Source organism: Liolophura sinensis, chromosome 7, assembly GCF_032854445.1.
Source record: "Liolophura sinensis isolate JHLJ2023 chromosome 7, CUHK_Ljap_v2, whole genome shotgun sequence".
Lineage (NCBI taxonomy): Eukaryota > Metazoa > Mollusca > Polyplacophora > Chitonida > Chitonidae > Liolophura > Liolophura sinensis.
In genome coordinates this window covers 54,095,200-54,116,781 of record NC_088301.1, presented here as the reverse complement: position 1 = coordinate 54,116,781, position 21,582 = coordinate 54,095,200, and the positions used below count along the sequence as shown (strand labels likewise).

The window sequence follows — 21,582 nt, the reverse complement described above, 5'->3', positions numbered from 1 at the left end:
GTGGTGCCATGTTTGCTGATGCATGTGAACCCTCTGCAATACTCATTTATCAGGGAATTGTCTTCGTTTAATCAACAAGGATAGCATCTCTTGACATTTTCCCTTATTTGGTCATCATAGAATTCAAGATAAAGGATTATACTACTGGACTCCTGCTGTTTTGATCAACATGTCTGTTTCCTCTTTTTCAGTGCCGGCAATACCACCTGCTCCAAGTACTGTGTCCTCCACTCATCCTCTTCTGGTGAGGCAGAGTGAACCACATGCAGTATTAAGCACTATTGCTGCCCGTGTGCATCGCAGTGGCCGCTCGAGAGGGACATATCGATTTAACCCAAGCACCCAAACCCTGCATGTCAACTTCACCACCAGTGGTGCACGCCACCCAAATCCCCCAGTTATTCTACAGAGGTAAAGCCATGATTACCATTAGCAATACCATAAATGCTTTATTTTAAGGAGCAGACGGAGAGGTTGATGCTTGTCTCTCATTCGCAGAGACATATAAGATGTGAGTTCAACCCTGGCCTTGGACAATACATGCTCACTTTTTCACTGTTCTTAAGGCTTTGGTGACAGTAAGCAATTGACAATACTCATGTATCCATTTGAACAGTTTAATGCACCTTGAAGACTGCTTGTTTTACACCAATAAAGTGTCACATTCATACTATATATCTTCCATGTAAATAAACAGGTATTTAGCCTTTGTCGTAGGCAAGGAGACAACCCTCTGTGGGAGATTCAATACATTTATTATAAGTGTAGCCTCACGATAGCGCACCGCTTTGGGGACAGGTTCCTGAGCATGGTATAGGCTACCTAGCTGTATAATGAAATGACCTTGAGATCCAGTATACTGGTCAACAGTCTGTCTTATTGTTCATGATTTCTTCAAGTTCACCATTTAATGTATGTCATGCTAAATCAATGCATTAAATGAAAGAAAGAGGAAAGAAGCCATTCTCAAATGTTTGGGCGAGTTCATATCAACTCAACTCACATACGTCATCATGCAGATGCAGAGTACATACATCAATTCTTTTGTGAGCGAGCAAAATGTTTTGCATTGCTGTCTAAGCCACGGTCATGTGGAAGTTACGCTGCAACAACAACATGTGCATTGGAATTGTAACCAATTATAACCTCTTTCATTATTCACAGAAAAATCCTTCTTTCTTTTACTTATACTCAAGTAATCTTAACCTAAAATATCAAATAACACATGGGTCACGCGCTAATAGTAGGAAATGAAATAATTGATGTCACTATTTATGTATATTTCTCGCTGAAAAATACTTGTTCATGGGCAGATGTAGCTATTGTCATACGAAATCTAAGCCTTCTTACACGAAAGTACAGATTTTTGGGTCGCATTATATCCCATTTCTCACTATAGCGAAGCTACACTGTACATAGGAAATATGACAAACACTTCCCATGCAGTTGAAACCTGCATACCTGCACAGCTACATGTACAATCAAATGAAATAGTGTTTTTCACCAGGTCAGATTTTAAATGTTATCTTGAATACAAGTTGTATTAATTAAGACGTAATTCTTTCAGTCACTGGTCTTTAAAACTGTTGTTCTTTGACAGATTGTTTGATGCACATGTATGTATATTTGCCTTTCAGATTGTTAGGACATTCAACGGCAGCTGATGTGTTACAGTTGACGAACACCTTTTCCACACAAGCCTCTAATCCAACCAGGGTTGTCTTGGCTAGAGATAGGCTAGGATCTGAGGATGATATGTTTGAGGAGTTGTTCCAAGTAAAGTTGATGTTTGTTTTATCAGATTTTGAGTGTATAACAGGATTAGTGAAGCTGTACACATTATCGCCTGTTTCTAACATTATGGTTGTTTGAAAGAGTTTATAAAGATGTGTAACACTGAATTGTATCGTAATCACCATCATCTGATTCATATTCTATGATCAGCTGACTAGAAAAGATGCGTACATCAGATAGTCAATAGCAGCTTGTCAAAGCAATAGAAGTGTGTGCAACCATGTACATGTAACAATGAAAAATTGTCTTTCAAACCTTGCAGGCTTCAGGCTTATTGGTCTATACTATTTTGATTTTTGACTGGGTACACCATTAACTAGTTAATTGTTGACTCGGGGGATTTAGCGTAAGGGAAAATTACTACTATTTAAGACTATAGTGTGTTTAAATATAAATTTACATAGGGTTAAGGCTTATGTAGAGTTTAGTAGTACATAGGTGGGTTTAATATTTTAGGATACTTGTCCCTATAATCAGGAGACAGGGTCCGTGGGCTCAGGTGTGCTGTCGTGTATCCCATCAACACTCACAAGGTGGACAGAGGAAGCTAAGGTGCTGGATGGGGATAGCGTTCATGATTTGGTTTCAGGTAATTATAGTACTCCTACTATTTGATATTTTTGATTTGATTGAATTTATATTTTATACTTACAAGCCAATATGTTTCACATACAGGGATAGGTTTTATTTGTGTACATTTTTTGAGTCATTGTGCAAAGTGGATTAAAAAAAGCCATAGAGACTTCCACTGTTTATGTACTGTACAGAATGAAAACCTTTTTCTTTCTCATTCACATTTAGGCTGCCTTTGTTTCAAGGCTAAAAGTGTTGGTAATTTGTTTACATTTTTCAATACACAGTTCTGAAACTGCAAATCATAGAGTGCTTGGAGAAGCACAGAGATGAAAAGCTTGCTGAACGTCAGGAAAAGAAAAAGAAGTCTGAGGAAGAAGCAGTTTCAAAAACAAAGGAAGAGGATGGAGAACAAAAAGAAACAAACTCTACATCTGCATCTGCAGTGGGCCAAGCTCTGTCCTGGGTTACCCAGAGATCAGTGAGTATCCTTTGGTGTCATCTGTAGTAAGCCGGAATATCATGTTGTCATTTATTGTTTATTGTAATATTTCTTACAGCTCATTTCTAGTCCTCCACCATATTGTCCATAACATATGGATGGAATGGGTAGATTTAGAAATTTAAATTGTGAAATTCCATATATCAAGAAGAAGTGATATTTACATCATAATGTAACCATATTTCAAGAAACAGCCTGCTTGGATTCAGATGAAAACTTCTATTTCAGGAGCAGAACAGTATTTTAAGTAACTCCAGTATTACAACTGTGAGTGTGGGGTCCTCCTCTCAACGGACAGAAGCATCTCCATCTTTCAGCAGGCCTCCAGCTGCTAATCCCCAATTCAGTAAGTTTTTGCTTAAAGTTTTAAGCCTAAAAAAATTTTACAGGTAAGATTCAGGGTTCGCACAGGTTCTTGAAAGCTCTTAAATACAATTTGGAAAATTCAGGGCTCTCGAAACATCTTGCATTTTTTATATTTTTGTTATGGCTCTTTAAAAGTCTTGAATATAACGAGGATCCAAGAAAACGTAAAAGAGTTCAAAGTCAATCCCAATTTATTTGAGCTGAGTGTCAACCTGAAGCGAAATCCTTAAATGCAAACCTGTTTATTTCCTTAAAATGGCTGTTGCGGTGGCGGAAATCCCCGAGTGTATAGAGTTGGTTACATGTTACTAGGACTGCAGTACAGTCCTCTGCTAATACATATGTCTGGGACAGCATGATCGGTGATCGTCATAGATCAGGGAACCACTATAAAACATATTTGTGATACAAGTGCTGAAAATCAGTTCGGGTTCAAGGCCAGACTGGGACATGTTCTATTTCCTCAGTATTATTTTTCTTTCTTTCTGTTTTTTTGTATGAATTTTGTAGTATGTGTAATATCTTTGGCTTGTAAAACCCTCACCACCCATCTGATAAAATGGTTTCGTCCTCAGGGGGAAATGATCTAACCTGTGACGAGGGGATATCAACGATTAGCTCATGGAAAGTTGTTGACTAGTGAAAGTTTAAATTCAGTTCAAATTAATTGTCACTTTTCCCCACTTAGTGCGAGCTTACCAAGAGCACAATACATGGCTGAGGAATGCTGCAAGATAGCACATGTTGTGTTAATAACAAAGGAGTGAGCATGCTCACAGCAGAAAAATGTGGGTCTGAAAGCCGAGGGTCTACTTTCCTTAATAGCCAAAAGTTTAGCTAATTTGTCACCTTTTTCCCCAATGCGTAGGACTGTTTATAAATGCTTTGTTTTAACATGGAAGTCTTCTCAGTTGTTACCTATTAGACATCGCCAATATTGAAGTTGATAGGCAGTTTGTAGACAGCACCAATGACAGACAGGAACGCGGACCTCGACGCTATCCATTGATAGCAGGAAACTAGTTACCACATGAAGTGCATACTGGCATTGAGTTCAAGTTTGATAGAACAAATTAGATCAAGACTTTGTAGCATCACTGCACCAGATGACGGCTTTTGTTATATTAGCGCTTGTTTCCTTGCCAAGGGACAAGTATTAAAACAACCTGAGGTAGTTCTAACAACTGACACGACTTTTATTTTGTGGTTGCTGTAGTAATATCATACGCTAAGGATGGCCGTCAAAACTATGCTCATGAATGTTAAGCCAGCCAATTAGGATGGAAAGTTATGATATATAGTGTGCTACATGTTTATTAAATATATAGCTGGAGTTTCATAATGGAGGGTTCTTGAATTTGGACTGGATGGGGTATTTGAAAGTTCTTGAAAAGTTCTTAAATTAGAGGTCATGTTATCTGCTTAAACACAGAAAATTGCAATTTAAAATAAAAAGTATTTTCATATATTTAGTTTTTATCTTTCTGACTTGTTTGAATGCATAGCTGATGAATTTCTTTATCTTGCCTTTCTAGGCGACAGTGAAGCTGTGGCAGCTGCAGAGAGATTGGCAGAAGCAATGGTTGAAGAGGTCTTGTCCTGTGCTGGTACCTCAGCCAGCCAGACTGTTACAAGCCCAGGCTTAGTAAACTCTACACCCACGGCCACCACAACATCTTCTGTGTTCCCATGCACACCCTCAGGACCTTTGGTCAGAGCAGCCCTGTTGGCACATCTGCGACCCAGGCCCCCGTAAGTACTGAATTCATTTAATTTGTTTATGATAGAAAGGAAAGTGAACTTGAGGTAGCAAGTAAGTGTCTTTTACCACTAACTACATTTATAAAGTGATTATTCCTCTTCATGGCCTTTTACCAATGGCTTTCAATACTGTAGGCATTGTCGTCTTTATAGTATTGTGAGCACTTGCCCATTTGAAGTATACTGGAATATACAGAAACTGTTTTATTGTCACTAAGCTGTTCTGGAGATCTGATGGATGTCGTGTTAATGTACAATCCAGCATGCCGTTAAAGATTGCTGATACCATTATTACCTAATTTGCAGATGTAATATTTTTGCAGGAATAGTAGTGGAGAAAATTTTGAATGTGGGTTTTGGTCAGAGTTTCTATAAAATCTGCAGTATGTTGTTTATCGTCCTAAAGTGAAATAACCTATTTCTTGTTGCAGCGAGGGTTATGTGATGATGCCATCCCCCATTTTGCCGCAGTCTTCTCCCAATCCAGTGGGAGGTTCAGCAGGTGTGGGGGTGTCTCGCCAACCAGAAACTCCTATGGAGGTGTCTTCAGGTACACAATCTACCCCAACGACAGTACAACCCCAGAGCATGCAACCACCAGGAGTAACACCATCAGCAATTCCACCTTTAACACCCCCAACCCAAGGTGTTTCACCACAAGGAAATCCACCACCTGATGCACAGTGCCCAGAAGTCAGTAACTTGGTGTCCCTTCTACTAAGTGAGGATGATGATCTGCCAAGCCTAGCAGATGGATCTTCAGCAGCTGGTGGACTTCACAGGCCTGTACAACCTTCGGCTCCACCTTCTGAAAGCCACCCCTCAAGCCTGCCTCAGTGTGCAGCCACAGGAGAAGCTACTCGCACAGGCAGTGGTGAAACAGTCATCACTCCAGAGGAGTCTTCCAATATCACTAGCTCTGATGCCGTTACTGTCCATTCAACAAGCTCTGGTAAGTTGCATGTGCTTTAAAAACAAATATTTGAAGTTGCTGCTGCTAAAATGGCCCAAACAATTTGCAAGGTATTGTAAGACATTGTAAAAAAAAAAAAAAAAGCTTTGTAGTTAATTCAACTCAGTGTAATATTGTAAGAGTTAAATTTCATTTGATATTCTAAACATTATCCTTACAGAGAGTACTGATGAACTGAGCGATGTGGGAGGTCAAGCCACAGCTGCTGTCCCTAGCAGTGCCTCTACTGTGATCAATGTTCCTTCCAGTCAGCTGATAACCGCCATAACCCAAGCCTACCCATCCCCAGTCTCATCCAGGTTTGTAGAGTCAAATCATTGTGAATAAAAATAAAAGTTTGTGGTAATAAATAGTCTGATATATATTTTGAGCAGAGAAATAGCTTACATGAATGCTACAATTTTTGACTGTCTCTTTCAGTTCCGCTGGGACGCCTGGAAGCGGGCAAGAAGCTAGCCAACCAAGTGGAACGCCATATATGTTTGGAGGTAATAATTCCAGAATTTAATGAGCTCTAAATCTCTTTCCTGGTTTCCTTCCACCATAATGTTTTTTGCCGTCTTATAAATAAATTATTCTTGAGTACGACGTAAAACATCAATCTAACAAATTTATCAACAAATTCAGTCTCTGCACACTGAGTTAGAATTACCTGGAATGGACATTTAAGATAAAACTTCACTGAACTTTGTTAGACAAGTCATTTCAAAACTCTTATGTTCTTTGTCCCAAATGAATGACAAATGGAATGAGATTTTATATTAGTATATGCCAGAAAACCTGCTGCTGTGCATTTTTGTCCATAAACTCAAACTAGGAATGTTTTCAAACAGAGGGTGTTGATCCATCTTTCCTGGCGGCTTTGCCGGACAACATTAGGCAGGAGGTGATAGCGGAGCAACTACGACTGCAGAGAATCCAGCAAAGAGCACAGCAGCAGGCTCAGAATGCAGAAAACAGTGGTGCAATTGAAGTAAACCCAGAGTTCTTGGCTGCCCTTCCACCTTCCATTCAAGAGGAGGTAAATATATTTGTACTGAATCTTCTATTTCAGAGGAAAATTGCCTTACCATGGAAGCTTTGACTGCTCCATGTGTGAAATTGGAGACGTCTGCTATCCAATTAGAGTGCAACACCTGTCTTGTTGCCCAAGATGTTCTGTAGTGCCAAACGTATCACTAAATCAGTAGTTTACCATCTTAAAAATGCATTTGCTCATATTTTTATTTTCTTAGCCTATCCATGCACTTGCTAGTGATGAGAGATTTCTTACTTGCTGTCAGAGGTATGTAAATGGTAGTTTGCTTTTGATCTTTGAATCATTTATAGGTTTCTGAATACTGCAATTACAGACCTGAATTCAGGATTAACTGTTTTTATGGTGTTTTAACAAACTTTACTAAGGGAGGTGGTAATCCATTTTCACTAGCATAAATGGGGGAGGAAAGAAAAAAAAAACAGCATTAAACCCCAATGTCTTATTACAGGCTAGGTGATAACTTTTGTATGCATGTCTTACAGGTGTTGGCTCAACAAAGAGCAGAGCAAGCCCGATTGGCTGCTTCTCAAGGAACCAGCAATCCAGAGGCACCTGTTGACCCTGCAGGCTTCATTGCGTCTCTGCCTACATCCCTTAGACAACAGGTGTTGTCTGACATGGATGACTCGATGGTCGCTGTTCTGCCAGCTGATTTGGCAGCAGAGGCTCAAGCCTTGCGCAGGGAGCTAGAGGAGAGACACCGTCGTCTCATGCACGAACGTCTCTTTACCCAGGCTGGCGCGGGTTCATTGTCTGCTATTCTTCGCCATACAGGTAAGTTGGACCAAATTAAATTGAGGGAATAATTGCTTACAATAAAAATATTGTCACCAGTTGTGATTGTAGGCGGGTACCTGATGTTTTCTTGGTTGCCATATTGGCAATTAAAGTCTCAACAATGTTTATTTTTCATGAAATTCAAGCAGAGATATAAAACTTGCCAGAGTGTGGATTTAAAGTTACAAGAACAGCGCAACCATCATCAACCGCAGGCAGCAAGTTGTGTGAGCTATCAAATGCCAGAAATGATCTGTCACATTCCTCTGATAGTCCATGGTAAAAGAAATGCTGACATGACACGTGCATTTGAATCGCGTGCAGCAGAGAGATGTTTTGTCAGCAGAAGCCATGTGATACCGATGAATCCCGCTTACCTAATACCATATGAACCTCTGAAGTAGAGGAGTGTTGAAGATAGTTTTGTTTGTCACGTGGTTTTACACTTTTTTTTTTTTTTTACCATGCTGGTATAAAAATATTGTCCGATAGAAAAAAAAAAAATGTGTCCCCTAGTGATTTGGCCTCTAGACAGTTTCAGACTAGGGATCAAATGGCCCCTCAGTAAATGTTCTTATTTTTTCCCCTGCAAGGGCTTGTAAAGGAGTCTCTTTTAAAGAAAGCTGTGTTGCAAAGCTATGCTGGCTTCCTTTCCGGTTTCAACCTGCGGATGCTGGCCGCCGTGGTATAAATGAAATATTCTTAAATGAATTTTGTGAAGAAAAATATATGTTCACGAATTGCACTGACTTGTTTTGGTTTGTTTTGTAGGATTGGCTAATCGTCTAGGAACACGCTATGCCATCCAAGCCAACCCCAGAAGTGGTAATCAGTGGTGCTTTGGAAATAATCGGGCTGGACAGTCTTCTGGCAATGCTAACACTGTGCGCTTAAGAGGCCGTCACTTGTTGGATCATGAGGCTCTGACTTGTCTCCTTGTCCTTTTGTTCGTAGAGGAACCAAAACTAAACACTGGGCGACTCCATAGAGTGCTAAGAAATCTTTGTTACCATGGCCCCACACGGATTTGGGTAGTGCGGGCACTTCTCTCCATATTGCAGAGGACTGGTGGGGAGAGCAAGATAGACACTGCCGAGGGCTTTTCCTCCTACAAAACCAATGACAGGTCCAAGAGGAAAGCGTTACACAGCTCAAGTGCTACTTCTCCCACTATTGACTTAACTGCACGACAGGCTGCAATGCAGACGGATCCAGCTGCTACAGTAATGGTAAAAACAGACACAAAAAGTCAGTGCTCCTGGCTCTCCATTAGTCTGGAGGCAGCCCTTGGTTGCCGTGCTAATGTCTTCCAAATTCAAAAGGTGGGCAAGAAGCATGCAGGAAATGTGAATTCAAATGTGTCAATACATCCTCAGGCATCACCAGTTGTGTGTAGACATGTGCTAGATACATTAATATCATTAGCCAAGAGCTTTCCCGATCAGTTTCTACCATCAACAAAGGCCAAAGAAGCTGTTCGGTGTGAAGGAGAAGACAAAGAGACTGATAGTGCTAAAACAAGGACCACTTCTGGTCCAGCTAGTCCAAAGGGCCAGAAGGTGGACAGACAGGATTCCAAGTCTGATTCAAATAAAGAAAAACAGCCAGAGACAGACTTTTGGGACTTGCTTGTCAAACTGGACAGTTTAGGTAGTGGTAGAAAAGGTAAAGGTGTTCAACGAAGCCACAGTTCATCTGTACAAGAAGCAGAAACAGAGATTAGTAGTTTTGATACTTCACCATTGGGTCAGCTGATGGGCATGCTATCCCACCCAGTGGTACGGCGAAGTCAGCTGTTGACTGACAGACTGTTGCGGCTGCTGGGTCTGGTATCCATTAGACTTCCAGATGTCAGTCAGAGAGTATTCAGTGCGAGCTCTGGCACAACCACAGCCTGCACTAGCACAACAGTAACCACGACCTCCACAGCCCGTGGAGTGACAACAACAACATCTAGTCTGACTCCACTGGCTATCCCATCTGTACAACCTAGTAGTGACACCACTAAACCAGATGCACCTGCTTCTGAAGGTTTGTGTTTGACCTAGCTACATCTGTTTGAAACTAAAGATTTGATGTTTAGTTTTGAAGGCTTCCCCTCCAAAATGAAATAGTAAGTGGCATTGTTCTGTCTGATACATATACAGTACTGGGAAGCTTATGTACCTTCTAAAAGGCAAGTGAAATTTTGGCAACCTTCATCACTAGGAAAACGTTTTAATTCATTTATCTTGCCAATCTGACAGGTTAAATCTATTTCCTCGATCTGTTAATAGCAACTTCGGGGAATATCCGGGTGCTATTATGAAATTTTTCCCCCCTAATTTGCCCGAAGGGTATTTTCGTAGTCCAGTACATTTGTCCATCTGACCATTACTAAAAATATTGAACAAATGCTATACTTATGTTTTAGATTTTATTCTGCCCTTGAATAAAAACCTTTTGGAAAATTAGTGTTGTTACGCAATATTTTAGAGAGTATCATATCACTTTTAATTGAGTATTCTGCTTCATTTCTCTTACCTCCAAAATTATTTCACGAAGTTCTACGAAACTTAATTGATGAAGTCTCTTGTGGGTGCCCCAGATTGCATTTCATTTTAGTCAACTCAACTGACCTTGGGACACTTTCTCACATCAGAATTTGTATGAACCCTGGTGTTTAACTCGTCAGTATTGTCTGCAAATATACTTAGCCAAATTCAATGATTTAAGGAAATTCTCCAAACCAGTCTTGATTTTGAGTGAAAGTGACTGGGTTTTTAATCACTTTTTGGGACCAGGTGCAAACACTGTCATGGCCCCCTATACCTGCTGAGCAAAAACATGTTTTCTTGGTAATTTGGGGTGATGATCCACACAGCTCAGGGTTTTTGGGTTAGTGGAGCTTAGTATTATGCCTTGTCCTAGTTTAATAGCTTTAAATATTTTAACATCAGGTTTTGGATGAAAAATCATTCTGGTATATCAGATTGACTGGTTGCAGGAGTAATTAAAGCAGAGTGAAAAAGTTTTTTGCCAAATGTTCAACTGCAGCCGGACTCAAAAACTAATGCTTAGCTGTATTATGTTACTCTATGGATAGTATGTGGGAAAAAGCTGTCAACAGTGGTGAATAATTGTGGTTTTGTTGGTGAATTCTGAATAAAAAAAATATCAGCATTTTTATTTAATATTTTTAGGGGACAAACCAATGGAGGATAAACCATCAGAGGTAGAGGAGCCACCTGCAATATTGGAAAACCAGCTTCCTCTGGCGGTGAAAGTAAGTGTTGCGCAGGAGGTTGAAAACTTCAATTGTGATTGAACTATTTTTTTTTTTAAATACTCTTATTTATGTAATATTACAGGTTTGTACAGAATGTATTGGTATTAAGGAAATAAGAAAATTGATTACTGGATAAAATTATGCTGAAGATATTCCTTATTCTTGCACAGGTGTTGACCTCAAAGGCTTGCTCTGAAGAAGGCTTGGAAGATGCCACAAGTCTTCTACTTCAGTTATCCAGAGCAAATAATTCAACCCGATCAGCTGTCTTGAACTTGCTCTTAGCTGGAGGGCGGGAGCTTGGCTTCACCGTTTGTGGCCATATCAGGTATTCAGATTTTTGCTCAGTTATATGCAAACAAACATTCATAAACTCAAAAGTTACCTGCAAAATTCTGAGAAGGACTGAAAGGTGTCTTTAGTTGAAGTAACATGTATTGTTTGATGTCATTTTTCTTTAAATCCTCAGTGTCATTGAAATCGTTTGATGTAAGCTAGTTCACAAAGCTAAAGTACCATAAACAACTAAGAAGAAAGAGAGAACACGTCCTCGGACAAGTGTATAAAAGGATGACAATGTCTTAATTCCACCATAAACTTTAAAAGCAGTTTGTTCCTCACAAGTATATAATTTGGATCTTTTAGTTTTATCAGATTAAAATATAATACTTTACATTCTTTCATTCTAGATGGAATTTTGGGAAGTAATAAATGGAATTTGGTGTAATGCCTATTTACCAAATGGCAAACTGTTGGGATTTTGATTATTTTTTTTTTTGATAATCATTATTTTTTAGAAATCTGATGGCGGAGTTGCGCTCTGTGATAGCCAAATACAAGGAAAGTCAGGGTGATGAAGATATTAAAGATCCCGACATGCCTGTAACATTCCCAGGGAAAGGTGTTCTTCCAGACAGGTGAGGTTTTATAAGTTATCAGTGGAGTATATAAAAGAAGGGAACTAAACTAATCAATAAAAAAAGTTGGATATTCTTCAGAGAATACTTGAGGCGTAATTATTTGTTTTAGGTTTGCGGCTGGCACAAATGTCGTGGTCGCAGCACCTGCCAAAGTGAAGAGTGTTAGAGAGCTTCAGTTGCCATCCATGCCTGCCTTGACGAGCAAGACTTCCAGTCAACAGTTTTTCCTGCGCATCCTCAAAGTAATAATTCAGTTGAGAGATGCAGCCAGAGAAGCTGCTAAGAAAGCCAGAAAACCAGGTATGTGAATGAATAGGGTAAACTTTGTACAGTTTGTAAACATTAGTCTGAACATGGATTTGCTATTTTAAAAAAAGTTTGTCCTACCATTCCATCTTCCAATCCGAGTCTGGGAGTTTTAACACTCTGCGCCATATTTTGTGTTGCATGTAAGTGAATTAGCATTTCATAGACATTGCTCACTGTATGTAGATTGAGTGGGGTCTGCTTGTAGATGCTAGAGAACCAGTAAACATTGCAGAAGCCATGGCTGAATTGGACAATGAGACAATTAACATTGTTGATGCTATGGCAGAGTTAGAAACGGAGGCGTCTACATTAGCCTTGCTGTGGTCAAGTCCAGCCAACCAGCAGAATGCGACTGGGCAGCAAGATCAGGAACAATCATTGGCTTCAGCAGTGGCATCATCCGCGACAACTCCACAGGCAGCAGCAGATAGTGTTCCAGCAACACCAGATCGAAACCGGCAAGCCACAGAACCACCTCGTATTCCTCTAGAGGGCTCCCATGTAGATGGACCAGAAATAAGGCAGTCTTCACCCATCACAGGGTCAGTTAATCCTGCCTCCCTGCCCCAGGCTGTGGTCAATCTGGTACCAGCTGATGCTTTACTGAGGCAGGAAGGCTCTGATTCTCCCTCCACGCAGAATTCTGTGACTCTTCCACCAAGTCAGCCATCAGCACAACAGCCAAGCCCTGAAGCACCAATGGAAGTGGACCAATCTGGTAAGAGAGAAATACCCTCAAAGTCCTCTGTATTACACTAGTACATTTGTTTTCAGAGATAAATGCCAAACTGTCTGGCATACTACTTTAATACACAGCTTGTTTCCATCATGACTTCAGGGTAACCTAGTAAAGGTTGTTTTGATCAAGATCTGTTGAAGCTTTATTTTGCAGCAGGCATTTGTGTGCAGTACTGCACAGCTGAGAAATGTGTAGGCAAAAGATGTTTGATCAAGTACAATATAGACACGCTAAAAATTATTTGTAGTTAAAGGTAGAAGTCAGGATTGAATGAAAAGATAACTTTTTTATTTGTAGGTTCTGGATAATCTTTAATAATGTGATTGAAGATAAATGGTTTCTTCATGAGAGTCTTTGGACTTTGATAGTGAAATTGACTAAGTATTCAGTTTGAACAATTCATTGAACAATTCTATTCGTCATTTACTTGAAAATGGTTTATTCAATTTTCCTCCCCACATCCTTTTTTTATCAGCAAAATATTCCTGAGTACAGAGCTATAATCCAAATTAATCATTGTGCTGAGTTTGTGATTGCAAAATAAGAAAAATGCTCGGTGTTGAGTGGGATTCCACGATATGTACTAAAACACGTCTTTTGCAGAGAAAAATAGCACTATGGTGGAGGAGTCCCCAATTGTATTGCCACGGCTAAGTGAACAGCTAGAGTTGGATGAGCTTTGGGAGACGTTAGGAGAATGTCTGTCAGAGTTGGCAAAAATGCCAGACCACCATGCAGTGCTGATCCTACAGCCTGCCGTGGAAGCTTTCTTCTTGGTTCATGCAGGTAAAGTATTTCCATGAAATAAAACACTCTTCAAACTAAAGGAATAAATCTCTGATGTGAAATTGCCATAATTATTACTTTGAGAATTGTCTTTACATCCCTGATGTCTCTAGATTTTATAGGCTCAAGCAACAATAACTTTGATGGTCAAGTTTTTTTACTTGAAGTGGAATTTTGCAACGGTTATCCTAACTCCATCTTTCCATATAACCTTGTCATTGAATCCTCTCAAGAAGTACTTCTAGCACAATGAGTTTGACATACCTTTTTGTTTAGCCTAGAGCAAGATGACTATCAAACCGGCTATTGATTAAATATGCATTGCGCAATAAGAAAAGCTTTTCAACAAATCTCAAGGAGGTTTGTTTTTTACTGGATGTACAATGTAGACTGTATGAGCTCAGATCAGTAGCCCTTGACCAATAAAGTCGCTTGTTGAATCTGTCTCTTTCTTGCTTAAATACGACCTTATTTCAGGATTGTTCTGGACACTCAGTTACTCCACCTATAAACCCGACCTCTGTCATATAAAAACAAAATTCTTCTCACAGCAGTTTTACAAATAACTACTCAAGACTTGCCAGGCATATGTAAAGTCTTGGTTTTGGAAGTTAGAAAGATAAAATTGAATTAAAAGAGCATGGCACACTATTTTCTCTAACTTTTAGGAAAACAAATCAAAACTGAATATTTAGGCGGCCTGTGAATGGAAAGCTCTTTCACTGTTTGTATTTAGAATACTCTGAAAACAAATTATCCCAAGATAGCTTTTTTCACAGGATAAAATCTGGGAAAGCCATTTCAGTTCTGGTTGATGTATGGAATTTAGTAGTCCCAATTAATGTTTTCAGGTGAGAAGGATGGCTTGAAGAAGCGGGAAAGTCATCAACAGCGAAGAGAGGACCAGCTTGCTCACTTAAATGTGGAAGTTGCTGCTCCTTCTTCGCCATCGCCAGCCATTTCTTCAGAAATTGAGCATGCCCCTCTTCTGTCTAGAGAGGATTCCTTTATGTCTGTATCCTACATGTCTAACCTCCCAGCAGACACACAGAAGTTCCTCAGGTTTGCAGGTATGATTATGGATTTTGCAAGTAATGTTGCAAATTTGCTGAATTTTGATAGCGCATCCATCAGTTCCATTTTGCAATTAAAAAATAATAAGTAATGGAAAGTAAAATAAAAAAAATAAAAAAAATTTAATGATTCTGTAACTTTGAACATATGTACATCAGAGTATTTTACCCTTATTTGTGGTATTTCTGATTTTTAAGAAATAATTGTCTTATTAAGTGACGAAAACTAGGCCCCATGTGTTGGCTTGATCATAGTGAAAATAAAATCAGCTTTTTTTTTGTTGTCTGACGTTAATCACATGCCTGTAATGTCTGCATGTACTCTATTAAATTATTGTATGCATTTGGAAATGTTGAAGGCTTTACCTGTATTATAAAAATGTTACTTTATTAAGATAAAGTGCTATTTCAGTCCTAAGTCAAGCTAGGTGGAAATGATATGAAGGATACACTAGGGAACAGAGCTAACACCACGGTTCAAAAGATTTACGATGAGAAACACTATTTTTACCTCATTGAGTGTAGAGTCCTCAAAATCTAAATCTTTGGCAGTTTCCATAAAATTTTCCTGATTTGGCGATAAATCAGATAAATGTGACATCGAGTAAGGCAGTTTTGCTGGCATGAAGTCGTGTGTGTGAAATTATTATATCATTTGTTGCTGTACGTCGAAGATGGGTGATGCCAAGTGATCTTGCATGACGTCACACCAGGCAATATTGGAAATGACAAATATCCTCTGATAGTAACATCAGCATTTTAATACATTGCAATTTTTGTACATTTTAGGAAAGCAATTCATACTATCTTGATCCTTATCATATAACTTTGCATTTAAGACATACACACTCCAATAGCTCATCAACTCATTGACTCCGACAGCCCGCTGCAGCCGCCAGTACAGTGGCGGGCTGTAGCCGTGCCTGCCTTCCGCCCGAGCAGGCGTCAGCGATCAGCCTCAACGTCCGTACTTGCTTCAGTGTGAGCTTATACTGGAACGCCGAGTGACGCAGATCATTTTTCTATTTGAGCATTGCAAAGCTGGTTGGATTTTGTCATTTATGTTTATTCAACGTAATCTTGTAAAATATTAGTGTAGTTGTGGACGTACATTCATAAAGACATCTATAAAATGGGATTATCGAACTGAACATTCACAGAAAATGCCACACCAGCAAAAAGTATTGTAATTTTGGAGGTGACGATATGCAAATTCGTGTACATAACCCCCGCTTCTCTGAATAAACGTATGTGTTTCTAAGTCATCAAACTTTGAGGAAATACAGAGAAACCAGTTATTTATCGTGGGTTTGTTGAAGTGTTGAATAGAACTGTACTATTCGTTGTATTCGTTGTTCATTAGTCAGTGATTACCCTAGAGTCTGTGACGTGACACAGGGGGACAGAATCATTGGTCAGTGATATTCAGGTCAGATCTATACACTCCTTTCAGATTAAATGATAAATACAAAACAAAATAATGTCATGGTCATCAGATTCACTTTCTGATACACTGATATCTGATTCAGTGTCACATTCCCTGTCAGCAGATGGTCTATCATCGGTTGTGAACCCTAAACAATCCTCTTCTTCACGGGACTCGGCCAACAAAGACACGACACTCAAGTGTGTGCGGCTCGAAAAATAGGTTCTGATTTTGTTGTGGTTACACATTCAAGCCAATAAAAAAACCAAACTACTAGTAAATACAAGCCTAAGACAACAAGACAGGTGTGTTTTGATTGATTTATACTTCAACAAAACATTTGAAAGCTAAATATGCACCCAGTGAGAAGTGGTGTCATATGCGGGTTTAGCCGCTCCTTGGGAAATGAGGTCCTATCGGCCGCGCAGATATACCCGCTCCTCAGGTTGAGACAGAGCACTCTGCATGTGGCCTGAGCCGTGCGTCGGAGTGAATGAGTTCAAAGGAATAAGTAATATAGTGATTACTTCATATGCTTTCTCCAGAAACCCACCGGACAGTACTGAACCAGATCCTGCGACAGTCTACAACTCCTCTGGCTGATGGACCATTCTCAGTGCTTGTGGATCACACACGGATTTTGGACTTTGATGTGAAGAGGAGGTACTTCCGTCAGGAACTTGAAAGATTAGATGAGGGCATGCGCCGAGAGGATCTGCCAGTCCATGTAAAGAGAGAGCATGTCTTTGAGGATTCTTTTCGTGAGCTCCATCGTAGAGCCTTCGATGAGTGGAAACACCGTTTCTACATTGTGTTTGAAGGTAAGAGAAAATTTGATTATAAGTTTTATTCACACAAAGTGATTTTTACATGGAGAGGAACGACTTTTTAAAATTATTTGGCAAAGTTTGCGATATGATTTTAGGCATTAGTTGCATTTAATCAGTGGTTTGAATTTGTGTATTAATAGCATTTATAAATTTGATACCATATATAGAAGTATAATTTGTAAATTATTAGCAATTAAAACTTTAAAAGTGAAAGAACATACTCTGGAAATGTTATTCACACATATTTAACTGTGACCGGTTTTATCTTGGAGAAAAGTAGCATGTTTTATCAGATTAGGTTTATACATACATACATATTAGCCATTAATAGCATTTACAGATGTATGTTAACACAAGTCAGTAATTGAAAACAGAGGGACATTTGAGCAAAGGTTATACATTGTTTCTTTCTAGGGGAAGAGGGTCAAGATGCAGGTGGTTTGCTGAGGGAATGGTACATGATCATATCCAGGGAGATCTTCAACCCAATGTATGCCCTCTTCAAGACATCACCTGGGGACAGAGTGACCTACACCATAAACCCCTCCTCTCACTGCAACTCAAACCATCTCAGCTACTTCAAGTTTGTGGGGCGCATCATTGCTAAAGCCATATATGACAACAAGCTTCTGGAGTGCTACTTCACTCGCTCCTTTTACAAGCACATCATTGGGCAGACAGTCAAGTAAGAGCACCTGAAATGTTGTTTCAGATTTCCTTTCAGGGAAATCCAATGTACTTCATGTTGTTTTGGCATTTTGGTTTTAATACAAATATTTTTTGTATGTTCAGATTTTATTAGAACCAGAATTGACTGCATAATCCTAACAGATATTTGGGAGTTTTTTGGGTTTTTTTTTTTTTTTTTTTTATCATCTTTACATTTTATTGAAACTCATTCTGTTCTTATTTTAGAGTCAATGATATGGAAAGCGAGGACTTTTCCTTTTATCAGGGCCTGATTTTCCTGCTTGAAAATAACGTCAATGATCTCGGTTATGAGCTCATGTTCAGCACTGAGGTAAGTCCCTGTGTAAATCAATCATTATGACTAACAGAAATAAGAAACTGAAATGTCAGCTCAGCATTTATAACATTTTTCATTTGACGTACCGATCAATACATGTGTATGCTACCAGGTAACTGTAACATTCAGTAAGATATGTTATTTCCCGTGTACCATCCTTGGCCAAAGAGTATTCTCATAGTCATGTGTGTCAGTTGGTTTACAAAGTAGCTGAAGAACCTATTCTGATATGTTTATAAACTTTGGTTAATGTAAGGCCTGTAGCAATAGGAAATCCATATTAAATTAGTGAAGTGGGATAAGACTTTTAACATACTTTCTTGTGCTTGGAATTGATATTTGGCTAGTTGCCTGTCCAAAGTTGCAAAGAATTTACTGGAAGGCTGTGCAGAAGCATACATGTATTAGAATTGTGGTCATGCCATTGCTCTTACTTTCTCTGGTCAGATTTCATATGTGAATACTTTTTACTAAATTAAGGGATACTCTGTCCACTTGCCCTACACTACATTACATTCTCATGAATCATTATTTTTTTCAAGAAAAATAGTATATCTCAAACTGCTAGACTAAATTCAGTGATGTTTTCCACATACATTCCATGACAATTTCCCCATTACATGTTGTATTCTGATTTACACAAAGGAGTTGTATTTTTCTTAAATCAGAGTTCATGTTTGGGTTGTTGCCAATAGATCTTCAAAATCTTGCTATGAAACTTCGTGTATTGACTGGTGGATCCCCTGTAACTGATCAGATTCTGGTCAGTACAAATTGGCTAGGACTTCCCTTTGTAGATTGAGTTGTGTATTTGGTTGGTTAACTTTTGAGAACAGTGTCTCTAACACTTCATGTTGGACACTAAAGATATCCAGTATTTTCTGATTGTTGAGAGCTTATCGTGATGAGTTTCAGATAAAAGCGATTTTGATTCACACAAATTTTTTGTTATTTTTATGTTAATCCACTAAGAAGTTTTAGAAGACCTTCCAGGTATTTCCGTCATAGCAATACCATAAATGTCTGGTGGACAGTGGCATGGCCATGCTTAGGTTTTGCTGTAGACTATATGTACACATACCCTGGGATACTTAAGTACATGTTTGGTTTAACAGTCATAATTTAAGTGAATCTTTCTTTTTCCTTGAAGATTCAAGAATTTGGTGTCACTGAAAGCAGGGACTTGAAGCCGAATGGGCGTAACATCATGGTTACCGAAGAGAACAAAAGGGAGTATGTTCGCCTGGTGTGCCAGATGAAGATGACTGGAGCAATACGGAAACAGCTGAACAGTTTCCTGGAAGGTTTCTATGACATCATTCCTAAGAGGCTTATCTCAATCTTCAATGAGCAGGAGCTTGAACTACTCATCTCTGGCCTACCAACTATTGACATAGATGACTTGAAGGCCAACACAGAATATCATAAATACCAGACCACATCCCTTCAAGTAAGTTCACATTTCTTGCTTCCATACAGTCTTTCCTACCCAGTAGGGGTTGTGAAAAATTCTATATTTTGTGATGTGGTAAGACTTTACTGAATGACATGTGAAAGCTTTGCCAGGGGTTATCGATCAGAATAGAGGTTCAAAACATCGCTGTGACTACATTAGAAGATATATCAGTTGTCTAATAAGTTGCAATGATTCATTGTAGTTGTGCCCACTTGTACCAGTGAACATTCTTTATATGCAGCCCATAAGACATCAGAGTCTTTTGCAAACCCAGCATGCCATTGGCTGATGAAGATTCCCAGTGTAATTTATGGCTCGTACTTATTGGAATATTTGACTGTTGTAAACTGTTGTCTTTTATAGCTGTAATTGAAGATATCAACTGCTGTACCTTTGTTTCAGATTCAGTGGTTTTGGCGAGCCTTGCGATCCTTTGATCAGGCAGATAGAGCCAGGTTTATACAGTTTGTTACGGGTACATCAAAGGTTCCTCTGCAAGGTTTTGCTTTCCTAGAAGGGATGAATGGAACCCAGAAATTCCAAATCCATCGTGATGACAGGTCAACGGACAGGCTCCCTTCAGCCCACACATGGTAAGACATGGAAACATAATCCAGAGTTTTAGCACACTTAGTGCATCATTCTGTTCTTCATGCAAATGTTGTAAAGTTAAAATGTCAGCCATTTTGTTAGTAGGTAATTAGCTTTGTGTTGAAGTCTATAATGCTCCAAGAGAACTAAATTCTCACTGATGGGGCATATAGCCTGAAGAGGACTATACAGCTTATTCTGGTGTCATATACACTTCGCTTTAGTATATGTGTGGAGTTGTTCACTTCAGTTCTTTGACAATACTGTAGAAAGACCCCCAATCAAACACCTTACATTAAGCCTAGTCAGTAACCCAGCTGAGTGACTGGAAGTTTACGTGTACAAGATGGCATGATGAAATATCTGTTACCCTAGAGTTCCTTGTAACGATATTGGCATTATTTTCTAGGTTATTGGTTTTGTTTCCTATCAAGTCATCCATGACTACTTGAGTTTCAGGACTAACTACCTTGTTTATCGGTTTCAGCTTCAACCAGTTGGATTTGCCAGCATATGAAACCTATGACAAGCTGAAGCATATGCTGTTGATGGCTGTGAATGAGTGCTCAGAAGGATTTGGATTGGCTTAAACATGCCATGGATATTTATGTGTACTTTGTACAGATCCAAAACTATAGCCATAATGTCCAATTTTAGCTTTCAAAAATACCTTCAGTTGAATCTGTTCTTTGTATGTAATTTAATAAATTTTTAGGATGAAAATATTATCATGTCCGTTTTTTGCTTGTAAATAGTTTGCCTCTCCGTCAGATGCTCAGTGTAAAAGCTACTTTTAATGTATTTAAATATGTCCACAGTGAAAAAAAAGTTACGTATGGAGTACTGATGCAACCTCCTTAACAGTTGATAATATATGTACATACATATATACAAACTATCTTTATTGCTGATTGGGGTGTGCTGAGGAATACAGGCATAAAAACTGGTCCAAGCAAAGAAATTAGTATATTTATATATATTAGTGGGTTACTTTGCCAGCTTTAAGTTGAAGACTATTGTTTGCCCAAATTCCACAGCATATAACTTTGTTTGGTATATCACTGGATTGCCAAGTTGGATTTTAGTATGTAAATGTTGATTTAAAATGGATGTGATCAGTGCTTTTCCCTCAGCTAAACAACCAGCCCTGTCTTGGGGTACTGAGAGCTTCAATGCTGTTCAGTATTAGCCCATTATCTTGTGGTGTGGTATTAATTATAATTTGTATGTGATTTCACAGTTGGAATAACATGTATTAAGTATGAGTTTTGTGGTTATGAACGTTAGATTTGGGAAGAAACTTATGGAAAAAAAATTGTTCACATTAAAGAACCAATTTCTGTGTTAATGAACATTAAGATATGGAAGGAAA

At 39.0% G+C, this 21,582-nt stretch overlaps 1 protein-coding gene across 4 annotated transcripts in view; it reads left to right on the top strand.

The window, feature by feature from the left end:
• The window catches only part of LOC135471622 (E3 ubiquitin-protein ligase HUWE1-like), a 64,793-nt gene extending 43,211 nt beyond the window's left edge, over positions 1-21,582 (top strand). For 2 of the 4 annotated variants that reach the window (XM_064750915.1, XM_064750914.1), the window contains exons 56-80: positions 192-411; positions 1,638-1,776; positions 2,251-2,383; positions 2,655-2,848; positions 3,098-3,215; positions 4,771-4,987; positions 5,428-5,948; positions 6,130-6,268; positions 6,390-6,457; positions 6,803-6,990; positions 7,491-7,782; positions 8,557-9,816; positions 10,968-11,050; positions 11,224-11,381; positions 11,851-11,970; positions 12,083-12,273; positions 12,488-13,000; positions 13,625-13,807; positions 14,659-14,877; positions 16,852-17,127; positions 17,551-17,821; positions 18,052-18,157; positions 19,314-19,613; positions 20,022-20,212; positions 20,698-21,582. In XM_064750915.1, the coding sequence (XP_064606985.1) occupies positions 192-411; positions 1,638-1,776; positions 2,251-2,383; positions 2,655-2,848; positions 3,098-3,215; positions 4,771-4,987; positions 5,428-5,948; positions 6,130-6,268; positions 6,390-6,457; positions 6,803-6,990; positions 7,491-7,782; positions 8,557-9,816; positions 10,968-11,050; positions 11,224-11,381; positions 11,851-11,970; positions 12,083-12,273; positions 12,488-13,000; positions 13,625-13,807; positions 14,659-14,877; positions 16,852-17,127; positions 17,551-17,821; positions 18,052-18,157; positions 19,314-19,613; positions 20,022-20,212; positions 20,698-20,800 (6,203 nt within the window). In that variant the 3' untranslated portion in view covers positions 20,801-21,582. The remainder of the gene's footprint in view (positions 1-191; positions 412-1,637; positions 1,777-2,250; positions 2,384-2,654; positions 2,849-3,097; positions 3,216-4,770; positions 4,988-5,427; positions 5,949-6,129; positions 6,269-6,389; positions 6,458-6,802; positions 6,991-7,490; positions 7,783-8,556; positions 9,817-10,967; positions 11,051-11,223; positions 11,382-11,850; positions 11,971-12,082; positions 12,274-12,487; positions 13,001-13,624; positions 13,808-14,658; positions 14,878-16,851; positions 17,128-17,550; positions 17,822-18,051; positions 18,158-19,313; positions 19,614-20,021; positions 20,213-20,697) is intronic. The other 2 variants (XM_064750917.1, XM_064750918.1) reach the window with 2 other exon arrangements.